Source organism: Cnephaeus nilssonii (assembly GCF_951640355.1).
Source record: "Cnephaeus nilssonii genome assembly, chromosome: 19".
Lineage (NCBI taxonomy): Eukaryota > Metazoa > Chordata > Mammalia > Chiroptera > Vespertilionidae > Cnephaeus > Cnephaeus nilssonii.
This window is the reverse complement of record NC_137090.1, coordinates 1,342,106-1,361,724: the sequence shown is the minus strand read 5'-3', so window position 1 is coordinate 1,361,724 and position 19,619 is coordinate 1,342,106. Positions and strand designations below refer to the sequence as shown.

Here is a 19,619-nt window from a genome sequence, read left to right as displayed (position 1 = left end):
GAGTAGATAGTGGCTGCTGTTCTGGAGGGACCTGTGACGGACGGCCCAGAGCCTGAGGCCACACGGGGTCACCAGGAAAGAACCGGTACTGTGGCACCGCTTTGGGAGAAGGAAGAGCTTTTATTGCAGAGCTGAGCGCAAGGAGACGGGGCGGCTCCAATCCCTCCCCATCCAGGGTTCGGGCGGAATCGGAAGGGGCTTCAGCACCGGGTCTCCCTGGACAGCGCCCCCCTCCCCCCCCCCCCCCCCCCTTCCTGCCTGAGGTTCCTGTGGCGTCTGTTCTCGTGGTTGGGGGGGCGGGGAGCAGTTAAGGGCTCACACATGTCACTCATAGGTTATGTCCACACGTGTCCCGTGTAAGTGGGGTCCACGGGTCCTCCGTAAGTCGCGTCAACTTGGGTTCCGGATCTCGTTGGAAGCAGGACAGGACCAGTTTGAGCTGGTTCTGCGGCTCCACGGCTGGTCCACAGACCTCCACCGCCCTCCGGACACTCACCGGAGGTGCCACCAGCCGGCCGGGGTCCCGGCTGCGGCCCCTGCTCCCCTGGACACCAACAAGGTCTGCTGGCGCCCGTCCCCCCCCCCCCCCCCCCCGACGGTGACGGTGGCATCGGGGGCAGGGCCGGGCTTTCCCTTGGCTGGGCCCCCGTGTAGAGTGTGGCTGAGCACGGTCCCCACAGGGCCCCTCCCGCTAGGACCCGAAGGTCGGCCCAATTAGGTCCGCTCCCTCCCAGGACGGACGGCTTGGTGACCAGGGCCAGGCTGCCCCCCCCCCCCCCGCACCCTTTCTTTCTGGCAAGCTCCGCTGGGGCCCCCAGGAAGGCGCCGCCAGGTCGAAGGCCACAGCCGTGGGCGCTGCCTGGGTCCTGCCTGGATCCAGGTGAGCTAGATGGGGGTGACTGGGCGCACACCGGAGTCCACGTCCGCGGAGGCTGCGTGAATGCAAGAACACGCCCCTCGACCTCTGCTGGGGCCCCGAAACACTGCCTGCGCGCAGTCCTGCAATTGAACCCTGACCTTCTGGTTCATAGGTCGATGCTCAACCTCTGAGTCACACCAGTAACAATCACTCTAATTGGCGTTTGTAGCCGCAGTGGGGTGCCAGGCTCCCCAGGAGTGCCCTGAGGCTGTGCTGGTTGGCACGAGAGGAAGGTGAGCGAGGAAGAGCATCGCACACGTGGCTGGGGCGCTGGCTGTGTTGTTGTTATTCAGCAGCAGCTCTGGGTGCGGGACCACGAGGTCACAGAGGAAGAAACGGGCACAGAGCAGGGTGGGGTGACAGACCCCCGGCCTCTTGGGTACCAGTGACCAGGGGCCCTGCGTGGGCAGCAGGCGTCACTGCCATGTTGGGTCACTCACTGGGCACCAGGCCGCCATAGGATGGGGCTGTGACCTCCCCTTGGCACCCAGGTGGCCTGAAGCTTGGCTCAGTGACCCGCCTGGTGGCCGCGGCCCCTCTCCCGCTGCCCCTGGCTCTGTAGGGGGGTGGGTACCGTCCAGGGTGCTGGGCTGGGGGCCTGCGCGCATCCCCCACTTCTGCCACAGGGCCCGGCATCAGGTCGGCGGCGGGGTGGCTGGAGTTGGTGCTCCCCCCGCGCCTCCTGGCAGGCAGCGCCCCAGAACGGGTCCACTGGGGGCGCCACCGCCGGGGACATTGCGGCCCGCACCCGCGGGGACCCTGCAGCACTGCCGGAGGCGCGAGGAGGGGCGGGACTGAGGCGGAAATGAAACCAAGTGGCCTGGCGAGGTAGGCGCGGGGGTGGGGAGCTGGGGGCCCGCAGGGGTCTGGGTCGCAGCAGGGGCGAGCTGGGCAGTGGCTCCTGCGTCCAGGCGTCTGTCCCCACCAGCCCTCCCCTCTGTCCCCCCCTCCTCCAGCCGCCTCTCCCCAGGACGCAGGTTTCGGTTTCGCAGCCCGGTCCCCGCCCCGCCCCGGCCTCGGGCAGCGCGCATTCCAGGCCCACAACACTCCCGGAGGCCGCCCGGGGCCCTGGGCCCGAAGCGGGAAGGCAGACCCTGAGCAGGGGCCTCCACGGGGCGGGGCGGATGGTGGACGGGGCGGCCAGACCTGGGGAGCGCCTCCCCGGGAACGCTGCCCTTTTGCTAATTGCAGTGACAGAGAGAATTGTCCCGGGAACAGAGTAACTTTACAAGAATGGCAGCCCTGCCCCCCCCCCCCCCCCCCAGCGGCTTCTCCCGACAGGACGGGGCTGCCTGGCAGGGCTCCGGGCCAGGGGCACCTGCTGGGTGGCGGCTTTGAGAGCCAAGCGGGTGGAGGGCGCACAGAATGAGGGAGAGGCAAGATGGTAGGGTCTGCCGAAACCGGTGTGGCTCAGTGGCTAGAGCGTGGCCTGCGGACTCAAGGGTCCCAGGTTCGATTCCAGTCAAGGGCATGTACCTGGGTTGCGGGCACATCCCTAGCGGGGGGGTGTGCGGGAGGCGGCTGATCGATGTTTCTCTCTCATCGATGTTTCTAACTCTCTATCCCTCTCCCTTCCTCTCTGTAAAAAAATCAATAAAATACATTTAAAAATATATATGGTAGGGTCTGCACCCACTCCAGCCCCCACCACTCAGCCCCTGGTTTTCCGGGTGTGGTTGGGGGGCTTTGAACTTGGCACAGTTCAGCAGTTGGAAATGAAGGGGAAGGAAGGCCTGGCAGCTGGTTGAGTAGAGAAGGCATCCCCCCCAGCCCCCCCCCCCCCCCCCGCCCCGCCGCCAGCCCTGGTGCAGGCGACTGTGGGTTGCGGGTTGCGGAGCCGCTGGGGCTGCTGGGCTGTGGGGAGGAAGAGCATGGGGAGGACGGCTGGGAACGGAGAGGCCTGGGCTGTGGGAGCCACGGAAGGGCTTAGAGTGAGAGAGTGCCCAGGCCACGGTGGGGGTGGCCTCCGGGCTGTGGCAGGGAGGGCGAGGTGGAGGCCAGGAGCCAGGGCACCCCACACCCGAGTGTCTTCGGCCTGGCCCTGCCCTGCCCCCAGGAGGTCACCGTCTGCTGGAGACCACGCCCACAGCAGCAGACAGACAGACAGACGGGCAGCCCTGCCAGAGCCGTGAGGGGAGGCGGGGCCGCAGCAGGAAGGACTGGCCTGGGGCAGGCGGACCTCGGCGGCTGCCGCCGAGACCCCGTCCTCTCCCCCTGGTGTGCCCCGTGACTCCTGGGAGCGGGGACCCCTGACCTGAGTTTGGCCTTGGCCTGGACGAGCATGGCCCCGCCCGCGCTTCCACGCTCACTCCCCCCGCCTCCCCCTCGCAGCGAGCATTCTGAGGGATACGGTCACGACAGGAGACCGGGATTTGTAGATGGCAACCCCTGCCCGTCAGCAGGCCCCTGGCTGGGCCCCGCAGCCCTGCGCAGCCCCGTGCAGGCGTCCCTGCAGCCAGCTCTCCGTGTGGCCGCCAGCACGTCCCGTCCCCGGTGCTGTCCTGCCCGGGGGCTCCGCCTGGATGCCTCACCTGAGCCTCCTCACCTGGGAGCCAGGGCTTTTGTCTTGTTGGCGCCTTGCCCTGGGCACGCAGCGGGCACCTCGCCCACAACTCTGGGGGCTTTGCATGTGCTTGTGCCCTCCGGGGGCCCTCCCTGCTCCCACCCGCCCCTCCTCAGCCACCCAGCCCCAGTCTCAGCCTCAGCCGGGCGGCCTCCCTGGGAGATGGAGAGCGCAGAGCTGGGCTGGGGGGCGGGGGCGGGGCCGCAGCAAAGGAAGTGGGTGCCGAAGCCAGGCTGGGGGACAGCAGGGACCCGGAGGGGCGGCCCGGCTGTGAGCGGCAGGGGAGGGGCTCTTCTGAGCTGTTTGCGATTTCACTTTCCAGAAAATGAAACTGAAGCCGGCCGGTGGTCACGTGACCGGCGGCTGGGCATAAAGGCAGCCGCTTCCTCGGACTCAACAGCTTCCAGCTCTGCCGGGCGCCGCGGAGGGAGGCATGGAGTGTCCTTCCTGCGGCCATGTCTCCAAAGAGGAAGCGCCCAAGTTCTGCTGCGAGTGTGGGCGCAGGCTGCCCCCCGCCGCCCCCGCCCCGGGTAAGGCTGGGGGTGCCGATGGGAGGGGGGGATGTCAGCCTGGTCCTGCCTCCTTCCCTGGAGTGGAAACCGAGGGCGGCAGAGCGGGGTCTCCTGGGGCCACAGGGAAGCGCTTCTCCCAGCAGCTCCGCCCTGAGCAGCTCCGCGGGCTTTTGCTGGAGGCACCTGTCGCTTTGTGAGAAATTCCATTTCATTTCTGGGAGAGAATGTGAGGTTCCCTGCCCCCTTGGGAGTGGGAAGTGTGGCTGAGCTCAGAGGATGCTGCATGGAAGTGGGACCCCAGGCACAGGGTTGGGTGAGGGGTCGCCTGGCGAGGGTGGCCGGGGGCGCCTCAGGGTGTCATAGCCCCACAGGTGGGTCTCACCCGCTGACTTTCCCACTCGGCATCCTGATGCCTCCTGCCCCGTGGGGCCCTCACCTGCCCACCCACCCCTCCAGCGCCTCGGGCCCAACCCCCAGTGCCGACCTCCCCTCCTTGCCTTCCACACACCCCACGTCTGCTCCCAGGACCCACTGGCTGCGTGGGCAGAGCCTGCCCAGAGGGTTCCCCCGCCTCCTGCCATGCCTCTCAGAGTAAAAGCTGCAAGTCCTGCCTGAATGCCCCTCCGGTGCCCTCTGACCTCCTCCCCTGCAGCCCCTCCCCCACCCGATGGCCTCCTGGCCTTCTGGGGACACAGGACTGGCTCTGACCCCGGGACACCTGGGACACACCTCCCCTCCCTCCAGCCTTTGCTCTGCTGTCTCCTCCCCAAGCACCGCCCTCCCCCCCCCCCCCCATTGAAGCCTGCATCCTGCCGCCAGCCTGTCTGTCCTGTGGCTTCAGGGGAGATTTGCTGTGTTGGCCGCTGCTTTACCCCAGGTCCCTGCGGTGCCTGGCGCACTGTAGGTGCTCGGTAGACAACTGCTGTGGGACTCAACCAAGTTCCATGTGTTTTGTAAGCACACCGCTGTGTGTGCATGTATGTGCACCGGTGTGCATGTGCACATGTGCATCTGTGTGGGGGTGTGCATGTGTGAGTGTGTGTGCACAGTGGACAGACGCCGCGGTCCCAGGCCTCCCTGCTCGTGACCTCCAAGGATGCGCCCTGAGGTCGCTCCATTCAGCGTGTGTGTCAGGTCAGGTGCGCAGGTTGCAGACGCTGTGCTTGGGCTCGAGGGCGCGGAGGGGGGAGGGGGGAGACAGCGCTTCATGCTGTGCGTTGTGTTCTATTGATTTGCTTCTGCGGCCGACCCCTGGGGAGAAGCTCTGGGCGGCAGGCAGCCCTGAGGGCCCCTGAGGGTCAAGACCAGTGGCCCTAGGTGGTCAGCAAGTGTCCGCTCCCTCCTTGGTTCCTCGCTGTCCAGATGCCCGGTCACGGCATGGCTGAGCGCTGGGGTCCCAGCGCTGGGGTCACAGGGCTCCCCACCCCTCGTCACAAAAACGTCTACCTTGGGGGACCTTGGGACGGCAGGGGCCTCTGGGGCTTCAGAGACTCAACAAAATAGAAGCAAATCCTGCCTGGCCCGTGTGGCTCGGGTTAAGCATCCACCTATGAACCTGGTCACAGTTCGATTCCCGGTCAGGGCACATGCAGGACAATTTACAGGAAGGCAAACAGGTGTTTGTTGGGGCTGCAGAGATGGTGTGACCCGGATAGGATGAGGTGCAGGCCCTGCTGGCTCCACACCCCCCCCCCCCATCCTTCTCACCGCCCCCCCCCCGCCCCCGCCCCCGCCAAGCCACTGTGAATGCCTCCATGGCCTGGACCAGGCCCTCTGTCTAAGTCCCTGTCGGCGGTCCAAGGGGAGGAGAAGCCCTGGGTCTTTGGTTCTGAAAGGTAATCGGCCTAAAATCATGCTCGGGGCAGAGACATCCTTGGGGGCTTGAGACCCTGCTCCCTCCAGCAGCCATCCTCCCGGCCAGGCCAGCGCCAGCCCCGGCCCTGAGCCCCGCAGGGCACCGCCACTCCCGCAGAGCCCTCGCCTAACCCTCTTCTCCCTCTGAGCACAGTGGCCTTTTGTATTTTTAAACTATTTTTATATTTTTATTGATGTCAGAGAGGAAGGGAGACGGAGAGAGAAACATCAATGATGAGAGAGACTCATTGATCGGCTGCCTCCTGCACGCCCCTCACTGGGGATGGAGCCCGCAACCAGGGCAAGTGCCCTGACCAGGAATTGAACCCTGACCTCCTGGTTCATAGGTCAATGCTCAACCACTGAGCCACGCTTTCCGGGCACCATTGACCTTTTTGCGGGGTGACTCTGGGGGGGGGGGGGGGGTCTCTCCCCTGCTGTTGGGAGTGGCAAGTGCTGATCCTGGTCAGTCCGTGGGGGTGCACAGTAGGGCCAAATGCCTGCGCCTGAAGGATGAGGCCTGCCTGGCTCTGCTGGCCTCTGAGCACCCATCCCTTGGGCCAGGGCTCAGGGCCACAACCTGGGAACACACAGACTTCCTGTCTGCTGGCTCCTGGATCCCCCGCCCCCTCCCGCCGCCCCGCCCTGCCTGGCTGTTCACAAAATAGAAAGTGAAAGCAAGAGGGAGAGCTGTGGTGTGGAGGTGGGGGTGGGGGTGGGGTGGTGGCTGGGACCTGCTGGGGGAGGGGGCGCGCATGGAAGGGGGATGTGTGGCAGAGTCTCAGGCCACCCCTGGCTGGGGGGAGGGGGCGGGCTCTGCCAGGCGTGATGTTGGGCTGCTCTTGGTGGAGAGCTTTGAATGCCAGTCGGAATGCCAGTCGAGTCAGCATTTGACGGGCAGGGAGTTAGGGGGGCCCCTCCCCACCCCGAGTCCTCACTGCCCGTGCCCCGGGGACTCAGGTGGGACTTCCAGGGGGACCTGCAGTGCTGGAAGGTTATGGGGGACGGTGAAGATCTGGACAGTATATTTTGTTCTTTTAAATATGTTTTTTTATTGATTTGAGAGAAACATCAATTGGCTGACTCCTGCACGCCCCCTGCTGGGGATCAAGCCCACAACCAGGCATGTGCCCTGACTGACCGGGAATCCAACAGGCAACCTCTTGGTGCCTGGTGGACACTCAACCACTGAGCCACACCGGCCGTGTTTTTTTCTTATCTACATTTTCTACATTTTCTTGAGAACACCGCAGGGGGGGTGAGGGGGGACACTGGGGCCTGAACCGGCTGCTGTGTCCAGGAGCGTGTGTGTGTGGGGGGGGCTCTGGGCCTGAGCCGGCTGCCGTGGGGAGGGGGGAAGGGGGTCAGGTTGTCCTGGGACGCCCACGTGCGTTCCCCTGACATCGGGCCCGAGGGCAGCAGCTGTAGGGACGGAAGGTGCCCCCCGCCCAGGTTCCTTGGCTGATCCAATAAGGAAAGCGATAGAAGTCAGGTTAGCGAAGCAAACCCCATGGAAGAGCAGGAACCCTCCTCCCATGGGCCCGGCACAGGCCACCCGCAAGCTCCGTCCCCAGCGGAGACGGGTGCGGGGTGGGGTGGGTGACCCGGAAGGCCTGTGGGCGGCTGTCATGCCGACTGGCGCGGGGCCTGCAGCTCTGGTAATTGCTCCCAGAGAGGGGGTCCCCTCCTCGTCCTGTGCTGTGCGGGCCCCTTACCAACGCAGTTTCCCCGCACGTCAGCGTCCCCCAGAGGGGCGCCTTCCCTCCGCCTTCAGAGCGCCCGGGCCGACGACCGAATGGCTCGGTGAACAGAGCGTCGGCCTGCGGACCGAAGGGTTCCGGGTTCGATTCCAGTCAAGGGCACGTACCTTGGTTGCAGGCTCCTCCCACTCCCCCCCCCCCCCCCACCCATTCCTCCGGCCCAGGCCCTGGTCAGCACGTGCAGGAGGCAGCCCTTCGATGTGTTTCTCTCACATCAGTGTTTCTCTCTCCTTCCCTCTCTCTTCCACTCTCTCCAAAATCAATGGAAAAAGATCCTGGGGTGAAGATTAACCCTTTGCACTCGCTTGCTTTTTTCTCCATTCTTTATTCTACTCGGGATTTAATTTTTTAAATACCCCAGATTTTACAAAGCGCGGCAGTAGAATAAAAAACTGGAGTTTCTTTTCATACAAACTTATTTATTTGGATTTTTTTTATATTTCAAATTATTGATACATTCAAAGAGTAATTTTAATCTCTATAATTTTTCATGGTGTGATATTTTTTGAAACATTCACCCACATGAAGACCTGGTTTACATTCACATGTTTCGCAAATATAAATCGTCTCTCTTCTTCCTCCTTTGATTTTTCTGTTAGAACAAACAACACAATCTTTGTGTTTTTTGTTAGGGTGAGGTGTGATTATATGGAGCTTTCCATCTAAACGTTGCTCTAGGTTAGTGGATAATAATCTACCCCTGGAAGTTAGTGTACCATCTCTGAATTCTCCAACAAGATCATGTACTAGTTTCCTAATAAATTTCACATGCGTTATCGGTTTTTCATTTTTTCTTTTTTTGGCATCAGTTGAGACGGCATTTACATTTTACTTGTCCTTTCATGCTCATGAAAACAAGAAAAGATACTGGAAAAATAGACAAAAATCCCCCTTCCCCCCGCGGTGAAACTACGTGTCGAGTGTGGCTCGACATACGAGCTGCTACCGATGCCAACCGTGTCGAGTCACACTCGACATCCGAGTGCAAAAGGTTAAAAAAAAAAAAGACCAGCTCAAACGAACATTCCAGAACATTCCAGAGGGTGACGGGCTCTTCCCTTTCCTGCCTTGTAGACCCTGAGACCGACCCGAAGGTGACCTCGGTGCCCGAGGGGGAGAAGGAGAGCGGACAGGAGCTGAAGGAGGACGGGGCCCCCCAGACGACCTCGGTCCCTGAGGGGGAGAAGGAGAGCGGACAGGAGCTGAAGGAGGAGGGTGACCCCCAGGCGACCTCGGTGCCCGAGGGGGAGAAGGAGAGCGGACAGGAGCTGAAGGAGGAGGGTGACCCCCAGGCGACCTCGGTGCCCGAGGGGGAGAAGGAGAGCGGACAGGAGCTGAAGGAGGAGGGTGACCCCCAGGCGACCTCGGTGCCCGAGGGGGAGAAGGAGAGCGGACAGGAGCTGAAGGCGGACGGGGCCCCCCAGGCGACCTCGGTGCCCGAGGGGGAGAAGGAGAGCGGACAGGAGCTGAAGGAGGACGGGGCCCCCCAGACGACCTCGGTCCCCGAGGGGGAGAAGGAGAGCGGACAGGAGCTGAAGGAGGAGGGTGACCCCCAGGCGACCTCGGTGCCCGAGGGGGAGAAGGAGAGCGGACAGGAGCTGAAGGCGGACGGGGCCCCCCAGGCGACCTCGGTGCCCGAGGGGGAGAAGGAGAGCGGACAGGAGCTGAAGGAGGATGGGGCCCCCCAGACGACCTCGGTCCCCGAGGGGGAGAAGGAGAGCGGACAGGAGCTGAAGGAGGAGGGTGACCCCCAGGCGACCTCGGTGCCCGAGGGGGAGAAGGAGAGCGGACAGGAGCTGAAGGAGGAGGGTGACCCCCAGGCGACCTCGGTGCCCGAGGGGGAGAAGGAGAGCGGACAGGAGCTGAAGGAGGATGGGGCCCCCCAGACGACCTCGGTCCCTGAGGGGGAGAAGGAGAGCGGACAGGAGCTGAAGGAGGAGGGTGACCCCCAGGCGACCTCGGTGCCCGAGGGGGAGAAGGAGAGCGGACAGGAGCTGAAGGAGGAGAGTGACCCCCAGGCGACCTTGGTGCCCGAGGGGGAGAAGGAGAGCGGACAGGAGCTGAAGGAGAAAAGTGACCCCCAGGCGACCTCGGTCCCCGAGGGGGAGAAGGAGAGCGGACAGGAGCTGAAGGAGGAGAGTGACCCCCAGGCGACCTTGGTGCCCGATGGGGAGAAGGAGAGCGGACAGGAGCTGAAGGAGGACGGGGCCCCCCAGACGACCTCGGTCCCCGAGGGGGAGAAGGAGAGCGGACAGGAGCTGAAGGCGGACGGGGACCCCTCCTCATCGCTGGACTCCAGTGACCGGCAGGCAGAGCTGGCCCAGCCCAGGGCCCAGTCCGGGAAGAGCCAAAAAGTGAGTGCCGGCCCCGGGCATCCTGGCTCTGCCGCCGCCGCCGCTTCCTGCCGAGGTTCCCCAGCTTCCGGCCACGGTGCCCGGGTCCCCACGGTGCCGGCCACGGTGCCCGGGTCCCCACGGTGCCGGCCACGGTGCCCGGGTCCCCATGGTGCCGGCCCTGCAGGCTGGGTGGCAGCGCCCTCCCCATGCCGCGGCGGCGCGGTCTCCGGGGCCCTGTCCGCTGGGCCTCCACCTGCCCGGCTGGCGGCTGTGCTCTGCCCCTGGGTGCCCGCCCCCTCTGTCCTTTTCGCATTGACGGTGCCGACCCCCAGGTGCCTCCACGCTCCGGGTCAGGGCGGCTCCGGGTCAGGGTCAGGGTCAGGGCGGCTCCGGGTCAGGAGGGCTCCGGGTCAGGGTCAGGGTCAGGGCGGGCTCCAGGTCAGGGTCAGGGTCAGGGTGGCTCCGGGTCAGGGCGGGCGCTCAGGAAATACCTGGGAGACGGTTGCCTCCCAACAAGCATCAGAGCCGAGGGGCTCCGGGGTCAGGGCCAGGCCAGGCTGCGGGCCGTTCCCGGACGGGTTCGGGGAGGCCGGGGGCCAAGTCTCCGCCAGCCCAGCGCAGGTTTCCTGTCTGCCCTCGGCGGATGCTCCTGGTGGCTGGGGGTACCCGCCGCAGGAGGCCGTGTTGGGGTCCATGTGTGTGAGTGGGGTGTGGGGTGTATATGTGAGTAGAGGTGTGCGTGTGTGGTGTATGTATGTGCTGTGTGTGAGGCGGTTGTTTTGGGGATGTGTGTGTTTGTGTGAGAGTGTGTGTGGTGTGTATACATGGATAGATGTGTGCAGCCATGTGCAGCCGTGTATAGACCTGTGTGGCTGCATGCAGCTGTGTGCAGCCATGTACAGACCTGTGTAGCCCTGTGCAGCTGTGTATAGCGTGCACAACTGTGTAGCCATGTGACATGTGTACAGCCATGTGCAGCCGTGTACGGCTGTCTTCAACTTTGTTACCCCTCCCCCCACCCCCGATCTAGAGAACATTCCAGCCCCCAAAGGCTCCCTCTTGTCTCTTCCATCAAAAGTCTCTTCGCAAAAAAAGAATCTGTTCCTGAACGCGAGACCGCTGCCCCGCTTCCCTGCGGCACGAACACCGCTCAGCTGTCGGGTCTCCCGGCCCCGCAGGGGCCTGCGCTCCTACTGTGCGCATTTCTGGCTCCCGTGGGAAGTCGCCACATTCAGAATGGTCAAATGAAGGACCACGCTCGTTAGAAAACATACACGTGTGTACACATCATGAGGAACGTTTACATACAAAACGTGCACATAGAAACGATAATAAAACTTGGCTTTTGTCAAGGGAAGGTTTAGGTGTCCACGCCAAGCCCTGCGCACGGCGCGTGCCGGGCCACCTGGGTGGCGCCCCTCCCCCACAGCTGTGTGCTGAGAACCACACGTCTCCTGTGCCGAGTCCCACCTGGTGCACGTCCAGGAGGGATGAGAGCAGGTCCGAGGGCGACGAGGAACTGCAGCCAGAGGAGCCCGGCCCTCGGGACCTGAGCTCGGACCGCGGGCTGAGGGTGCGGCCCGCCCCCCGGGAGGAAGCGCGGGGCCTTCCCGGCGGCAGAGTGGGCTGCAGAGGCGGCGGCCTCGGCGCAGTCACGCTGGGCGCCTGTGTGCCGGGGATCGTTCTGTGTCCGGACTCGGCAGCGAGCAGAGCACACGGACTTCCATTCTAGAGGGGACAGGAAAGAAGCACACGGGCATGTCGTGTTTGAGAGCGTGTGTGCGTGCGAGTGTGTGCATGTATGTGCGTGCACGTGCGCGTGGTGCTGCTGGGAAGCCTGGAAGTGCCCTCGGGTTGCCCGGCCGCCGGGTGTGGTGCTGGTGATTGCAGACAGACGTGCGGAGGCCTGCTCAGGGGTCTCGGGGGTTCCAGGAGCTGACCCAGAGCGACCACCCCACCCCATGCGCAGACACACCTGCGTTCTCCCCTCCCCCTAACCCAGGTGACCGGCCTTCGGGGTCACGGGTCACTGGTCCTGAAGGGACTGCTCAGCCCTCAGCCCGGAGCCTCGGCCCCATAGGGTCCTGTCACACGTGCTTCCATAGGTGGGCACTCTTCGCCGGGGCAGGGCCTCCCGGGTGTGGTGCCCGGCGCCGGGGGGTGGGGTGGTGAGGGGGGCTCTGCCTGCTCACCAGCCCGAGCCTCTCCTCCGTTTCGATGTCCTGCACACCGTGCGCTCCACACGACAGTGAGTGAGTCCCGGCAGCGCGGACCTGCTTGCTGACGGCCCCACGAGCTTGTCGGCTGCGCTTAGGCCCACTGTCCCCCACTCTGTCCGCCACCCCGTCCTCTCGTGTCTCAGCGTCATTCTTCCCAAGATAAAGAGATGGCGGGTGCCCGGCCGGCATGGCTCTGTGGCTGAGCGTCGACCTATGATGGTTCGATTCCCGTCAGGGCACAGGCCCGGGTTGTGGGCTCCATCCCCCGTGTGGGGCGTGCCGGAGGCAGCCGATCCATGATTGTCTCTCATCACTGATGTTTCTCCCTCTCCCTCTCCCTTCCTCTGAAATCAATACCGATCTATGTATATATTTACGTTCTGGGTTTTAAAAAAGAGATGGCAGTTCCCTCGGGTGTCAGGTGCTGGCGGAGCTGGGCTTAGTTCGTGAGCAGCTGAACAGGGTTGGAGGGAAGGCGGGTGGGTGTCGGGTGCACCTGAGGAGTGAACCCGCGTCTCTCTCTGTCTAGAGCAAGAGGAAGAAAGAGAAGAAAAAGAATGAAAAGGTGCCCATGTCCAAAGGGCCGGAGCCCCTGTGTGCCGCCCCCTCTGTGCCTTGTCGTCTTGAATCACTTCCGGATCCTGGGGTCCAGGACGTGGCCCTGCCCCAGAGCCCCGCTCCCAGCCAGCCGCCGCCGGGCGCGGGGCCTGGTGGCCACGGAGGGTGTCCGCAGGGCCCGGCCGCTGGGGCCCCAGAGGCAGCCTTGGCAGGAGAGTCTCCAGGCAGCACAGCCCCCCAGGACCAGACCGCAGGAGGTGCCCCCCCAGGAGGGAAGGACCGAGAGGGGTCCGGGCCCCCCACCTCCGCCAGTGGGGAGGAGCCTGCGCCACAGGGGGACCCCTCGGAGCCCAGGAATGAGCCGCCCGCCTTGGGGCAGCAGGCCTTGCCCCCCGCTTCAGGGGTGAGTTGTGGGGAGGTGGCCCTGTGGGCCTGCTGAGGCCTTGGCGCCTGGCTGCGCAGTGCGGTTCCCAGGTCGCCTCCTGGTCTGGGCGGGGCGTCCTCCTCTGGGGCTTTCTCCTGGGAACGGGGCTGAGGGAGAGGCTGCCCTGCGCCCCGGGTCCCTGACCCCATCCCTGAGCCCCTGACCCCGTCCCCAAGCCCCTGGCCCTGTCACCGAGGCCCCGGCCCCCAGCCCCGTCACCCAGCTGGAGGCGACGCTGACCCTCACGCCGTGGAGTCCGTCTCCCTGTCCGTGAGGTCCTCCTGGCCCTGACGTTCGGTCTTTATTTCTTCCAGGCGACTGACGTGGCGGCTGAGCTGGTGGAGCCGGGGGAGGGGGCTGAGGTCCAGAGTGAGACGCAGAAACCGAAGCCGCCCAGCGTCCCTGCCTCCCCCCCTGCCTCCCCCCCTGCCTCCCCGGAGCACGGCCAGGTGAGGGGCTTGTTCTGGGAGGGGTGCAGCCAGCGGTCTGTCCCACAGCCGCTCCCCTGCTCCTCTTTCATTCATTCCCCACCCATGGGTGCTGGCTGGAGCCCGAGTGCCCGCTAGGCCTCGGGGCTCTCTCTAGAGGAGAGAGGGCGCGGGGAAGGGGGTGAGGGCTGAGGGCAGGGGTGCCGCATGCCCAGGGGCCATGGCCCGGAAGGCCTTGCCCACGAGGGGTTTCTGTGATCGCCTGGATGGGGCGAGAGGCGGGCTCCGGGGAGATTGGGGCCGTGTCCCCAGCAGAGGGAATGGCAGGGGCAGGGCCCGAGGGACCAGCAGGAAGCCGGAGCCCGAGCGATGCGGGAGAGGCCGTGGTGGGGCGCCAGACCGTCGCGGGCAACCTTGGAGGCTGGAGTTCACGGTGGGGGTTGGTTACTTGTCTCAGGAAGCTGAACCCAAAGGCAAGGCTGCCGTTTCCGGGGAGAAAGCCAGGCTGGGAGACCGGAAGAAGCCTGACCGGGGCCTCAGGGGCGACGCGGCTGCCCCGAAGGGCGAGGGGAGCCGGAAGGAGCTGGAAGCTGACACGCCGGAGGTTCCGAGCAGGTAGGGGGCGAGGTGCAGCGGCCATGGGGGCCGCGAGGTGCCCACCCCAGGGAGGCAGGCCCAGTGCCCACCCGCCCACAGAGGGCAGCCCAGGCCCCGGGCAGGCGGCGGAGTCCCCGGGGCCCAGAGGCAGCGGCCTCAGGACTCGGGGGAGGCTGTGATGTCCGAGCGCTAGCGCCCCCCCCCCCCACCAGCGCTTCCGGGCCAGATCGTCCCGTCCTGCGCCCACCGCCCCCTGCGGAGGGCGGCGAGAGGAATCCCCGGGGCGGTATGTTTCAAGTGTCGATGCACTTGAGTTTTGCTGGGTATGTTAATGCGGGTGAAGAAATACGGTTACGTGTGTGCACATACGTGTGTGTTTGTGCACATGTATGTGTTTGTGCATGTGTGTGTTTGTGTGTATGCACACATTTTTGTGCATGTGTGTGCACAAGCATGTGAGTATGTGAGTGCATGTTTTTGTGCATGTGTGTGCACAAGCATGTGAGTATATGTGTGCTTGTGTGTGCATGTTTATGTGTGTGCACACGTGCTTTGCATGTACGTGGCTGGGTAAAACAGCGGGTGTAACCGTGCTTCCTGGCGGCTCTCCGGCAGCCCCCTGAGCCCCGGGGAGGGCGTCACGGTGTTCTTCCACGCCATCCTCTCCAAGGACTTCAACTTCGACCCCGGCCAGCACCGGCTGTTCATCCGGGGTGGCGAGGAGCTGGGGATGCCGGCATGGAACCTCAACGTGTGCGAGCTGCACGTCACCAAGTGAGTGTCCTGGGCTCGCGGGCAGCCGGGCGTCCCGATGTCCGTCTTCGAAGCGCCTGCGAGCAGAGCTGGTGGCGTTCGTTCGGAAAATGAGTGTTTCGAGCAGCTCTTCCCCTCGACGCACTCACCCTGCGCCCCCAGGCCCGTCGGAGCACCAGGCGGCGTGCGGGCGTAGCTCTCGCCCTGCACTCCACACCGAGTTTCGGAAGAACTAAGACTTCCGGGAGGCTTTCCCGACGACCGGGCCTGTCCCCTCTGTCCGCAGAATCCTAGACTCGCACGGGGCCCTCGTCGAAGGCAGCGCCGTGCTGCCCAGGCGGCTGCTGGACCAGGCCGTGCCCTACAAGTACGTGGTGGTGAAGGACACCGAGTCTACCGTGTACGAGTTCATCTACAAGCAGCAGGACAAGGAGGGCAAGCACGTCAACCGCTCCCTGCACCTGCGCTCGGCGCTGCTGGGCTCCGGAGGTGGGTCCGGGCGGCCGCAGGCACGCAGGCCTCCGAGGGCAGGGGCTCCGGCCAGGCGGGTCCTCGCTGCCTGGCGGGGCCCCACCCGTGCCCTGCAGGGCGTACAAACCTGGGGTGGAAGCCAGTTTCCATCTGTGCAGCCTGAGCGCTCACCGAGGAGAGGAAACCAGGGGAGGGATTTACCGTGAAGGGAGGAGCGGAGAGGCAGCTGCTAGAGCGAGGGGCTGGGCACGGAGGCGCAGGAGTGGGGGCAGGAGGGGCAGGAGGGGGCGGGCTCTTCCGGGAGGTGTCCACAGGCGCTGGGAGTGAGCATGGCGAGGAGCGTGGGGAGCCCCGCCTGCCGCCCCCGCCCCCCCGTGTGGTCGCGGCTGCTTGTTCTTCATTTCTTATTCTCCGTTTTGTCTTCTTTTTCTTTCTTTTTAAAATATATTTTTATTGATTTCAGAGAGGAAGGAGAGGGAGAGAGAGAAACATCAACGATGAGAGAGAGTCATTGACCAGCTGCCTCCTGCCCGCCCCACACTGGGGACTAAGTGCTCTGACCGGGAAGTGAACCGAGACCTCCTGGTTCATAGGGCGATGCTCAACCCCCGAGCCACGCTGGCGGACCACTTTCCTGTTTATCTTTAACTTCCTTCCGTGTTTCTCTTTGCTGTGTTTTATACTCACCACATGCAGTCGAGTGCGTGTGTCTGCGTGTGTGCGCGAGGGTGGCTGTCAGCCCGGGGCCGAGGGCTCTGTCCGCCTTGTCGCCTGGACCATCCTTCGTGGGGGGTGGGGGGGGCAGCTTGCCACAGCACTCCCTGTGCGGCCAGGCCTGGACGGCGTGGCCTCCATCTCGCCTCCCCCGTGTGGCGTCTGCACGCCTGTCCCCCACCCAGCCGGCTCCCCACGGGCAGCCCCGGCCGTTTGCCTGCGAGGGGCACCTGCCGGGAGTGACGCCCCGTCCGCCCCCAGCCCTTCCTCCCCTGCTGGGCTCACTCCGCGGCTTCTGCCCCTCCCCTAGACTGGCATCAGTACGACGACATCATTTGCAAGCGGCCCACCGGGAAGTTCCGGGCGATCCGGGATTACTTCCTGCACCACTTCGTGGACCAGATGAAGAAGAACGTGCAAGGGAAGCAGCTGGCGGCCTCCGTCATGCTGGGCCGCGTCCTCAGCGTCCTGCAGACCTGGAGCGCCGCCAACCTGAGCAGCTTCTTCACGCAGTTCCGCCAGCTCCATTCCGTGGTCAGCGAGCACGTGGTCTACGAGGAGCAGGAGAAGGCCTGGACCGCCCTGAACTACTCCAAGGAGCAGGTACTGGCTCGGGGCGCTGCCACGCCCTCCTCCATCTTCCAGCAGCAGCGTCACCCACCTCCTAGTGGCCAGGGGACCCTGGGACGCAGTGGGCAGGTGCGGATGGGGGCCGGGGGGCCATGGTCCTTCAGCCCCTTTTCTCCGAATGCCTCCTCTTGGGAATCCTTTGTTCTTCTCATTGTCTTCCTCCTCCCACTGCTGGCCCCACCCAGCTGGCCTCACCCCTCACCTGGCCTCACCCCTCACCTGGCCTCACCCCTGGAGTAGACAGAGGGGTGAGGCCCTCCCTCCTGCCTCTCCCCCTCCCTCCTGCCTCTCCCCCTCCCTCCTGCCTCTCCTGCAGCTCTGTGGTGGGGCCTGGGCAGTTCTGAGACACACCCGGGCCCGCACCTGAGATGATGCTAAACTGCTGTGAGCACCCAGGCCTACTGGAAAGCCCCTCCCCCGTGCCGGGGTCTCCGATCCCATTATCGGGGCGGCTCCCGGAAATCCAGGGCAGCTGGGCCCGGAGGGGGGCTGCTGGGATCACAGAGCTGTCCCTGCCCCTCGGGCCATGGCTCCGCGGGGTGAGTGGACCTCGGGGCAGCGATGGGGCAGCCTGGAGGGCTTCGGCCCCACGGCCCTGTCCGTTTGCCCTGCGTCAGGTGCGGGCGCACCTGTGGGAGTGTTTGCAAGAGCACATGAAGCCGTTCCTGGAGAGGAGCGAGGACTCTCTGCCCGAGGACGTCCCCGTGAGGAGGAAGCTGAGGATGGGCCTGGTTGCCCTGCACGTGGCCGAGGAGCTGAAGCTCCGCCTCTCGAAGCGCGACCTGGGCACCCTGTGCAGCCTCCTGTGCGCCAGCGCCGGCTCCCCCCGCGACCTCCTGGACGACCTCAGCCTCATCTTTGAAACACCTCAGAGGTAGTGTGTGTGTGTGTGTGTGTGTGTGTGTGTGTGTGACTGAGTGTGTGTGTGAGTGTGTGTGAGTGTGAGTGTGTGTGTGTGAGTGTGTATGTGAGTATGAGTGTGTGTGTGAGTGTGTGTGTGTGAGTGTGTGTGTGACTGAGTGTGTGTGTGTGTGTGACTGAGTGTGTGTGTGTGAGTGTGTGTGTGAGTGTGTGTGTGTGAGTGTGAGTGAGTGTGTGTGTGAGTGTGTATGTGAGTATGAGTGTGTGTGAGTGTGTGTGAGTGTGTGTGTGAGTGTGAGTGTGTGTGTGTGTGAGTGTGTGTGTGACTGAGTGTGTGTGAGTGTGTGTGTGTGAGTGTGTGTGTGACTGAGTGTGAGTGTATGTGTGTGTGAGTGTGTGTGACTGAGTGTGTGTGTGAGTGTGTGTGTGAGTGTGTGTGAGTGTGTGACTGTGTGTGTGTGTGACTCTGTGTGTGTGTGAGTGTGTGTGTGAGTGTATGTGTGTGTGAGTGACTGTGTGTGTGAGTGTGTGTGTGTGAGTGTGAGGGTGTGAGTGTGTGTGAGTGTGTGTGAGTGTGTGACTGAGTGTGTGTGTGTGACTCTGTGTGTGTGTGTGAGTGTGTGTGTGTGTATGTGTGTGTGAGTGACTGTGTGTGTGTGTGTGAGTGACTGTGTGTGTGAGTGTGTGTGTGTGAGTGTGAGGGTGTGAGTGTGTGTGACTGTGTGAGTGTGAGTGTGTGTGTGTGACTGAGTGTGTGTGAGTGTGTGAGTGTGAGTGTGTGAGTGTGTGTGTGAGAGTGTGTGTGAGTGTATGTGTATGAGTAATGATTTTATAGCCACTTTTTAAAAAGACATATTTGTATTGATTTCAGGGAGGAAAGGAGAGGGAGAGAGAGCTAGAAACATCAATGGGAGAGAATCATGGACCAGCTGCCTCCTGCACCCCCCCCCCACTAGGGATGGGCCCACAGCCCAGGCCTGTGCCCTGACCAGGAAACGAACTGTGACTTCCTGGTTCATAGGTTGACACCCAACCACTGAGCCACACTGGCTGAGCCCCTTCCCGTTTAAAAACTTGCTTTATATTTAGACTGGCGCCAGACGCCCGGGCCCAGGTGCCAGCCTGCCCGTGCCCAGGTGGGATCACTCAGCCGCCAGAGCCTCCGCCGTCAGGAAGGTGGAAATGGCACCATCGGGAGTTTGCTGGGGGCCTATCCGGTGCCCAAGGCGTTAGGGGTGACGCTGAGGGTGCCCTATCTCCCGTGGGACCCGTGCCCAGCCACTCTGCTCAGCCACCCCCAGAGGCCTGCCCGCCCTGGGCGCACGCCGGCCTCTCCCAGGGACGTCAGGCAGCAGTCCTGACGTCGGCGCCCGGCGTCCCCGGCTCCCGGCCTCTGTTCTGTCTCCAGGTGGCGAGAGTCCCTGCTGAACCTGTGCCACAGGAGCATGAAGCAGGAGGTGAGCTACTGGGTGGGCACCCTGCCCGTGCTCCACCTCTGCGCCGGGCCGCGCCCCCCCGCACGGCAGCCCGGGACTCAGCCCGAGGACGTCTGGGCGGCCCTGGAAGGAATCTCCTTCTCGGAGTTTCGGCGGAAAAGGGAGCACGAGTAAGTTGTGGGCTCCCTTCCCCGCGTGGTCTCGGCGGACCTACAGGGTCCCGCTTCTAGGGACGCAGCCTTCGGGGTGCGCAGGAGCGGCTTCTCCGAGGAGCGGGGAGGCAGTCCACAGGGGAAATGGCGCAGCCCGTTTAAGGGCAAATACGGAGTGAAGTCAAAGAAAACGCAAAGGCAGACGGCGGACAGGAGCAGGAATGCGGGCGCCCGCTGCCTAGCTCGGCCCCCGATGGCGCTGCCTTTTGTCCGAGAAACTGTTCCAAGCGCACCCCCCCTCCCGTCTGAGGGGCTCCGGCCTCGGGCTTATGGGGAGTGAACAGTGCCCGGAGGGAGTGGGCTCCTTGCTGCGATGGCCCCGGTGAAACGGGAGTGCGCGTCGCCGTGGGGTGCAGGCCGCGTGGCCGTGCA

At 64.1% G+C, this 19,619-nt stretch overlaps 1 protein-coding gene across 5 annotated transcripts in view; it reads left to right on the top strand.

Moving 5' to 3' along the window:
• Window positions 1-1,036: 1,036 nt before the first annotated feature.
• Window positions 1,037-19,619, top strand: part of RNF213 (ring finger protein 213) — an 87,732-nt gene continuing 69,149 nt past the window's right edge. For 2 of the 5 annotated variants that reach the window (XM_079797877.1, XM_079797875.1), the window contains exons 1-11: window positions 2,843-3,293; window positions 3,805-4,012; window positions 8,683-9,962; window positions 12,693-13,124; window positions 13,460-13,594; window positions 14,031-14,188; window positions 14,786-14,944; window positions 15,210-15,412; window positions 16,419-16,711; window positions 17,356-17,612; window positions 19,008-19,205. In XM_079797877.1, the coding sequence (XP_079654003.1) occupies window positions 3,916-4,012; window positions 8,683-9,962; window positions 12,693-13,124; window positions 13,460-13,594; window positions 14,031-14,188; window positions 14,786-14,944; window positions 15,210-15,412; window positions 16,419-16,711; window positions 17,356-17,612; window positions 19,008-19,205 (3,212 nt within the window). In that variant the 5' untranslated portion in view covers window positions 2,843-3,293; window positions 3,805-3,915. Of the gene's footprint in view, window positions 1,153-2,842; window positions 4,013-8,682; window positions 9,963-12,692; window positions 13,125-13,459; window positions 13,595-14,030; window positions 14,189-14,785; window positions 14,945-15,209; window positions 15,413-16,418; window positions 16,712-17,355; window positions 17,613-19,007; window positions 19,206-19,619 lie in introns of those variants that run through there. The other 3 variants (XM_079797878.1, XM_079797876.1, XM_079797879.1) reach the window with 3 other exon arrangements.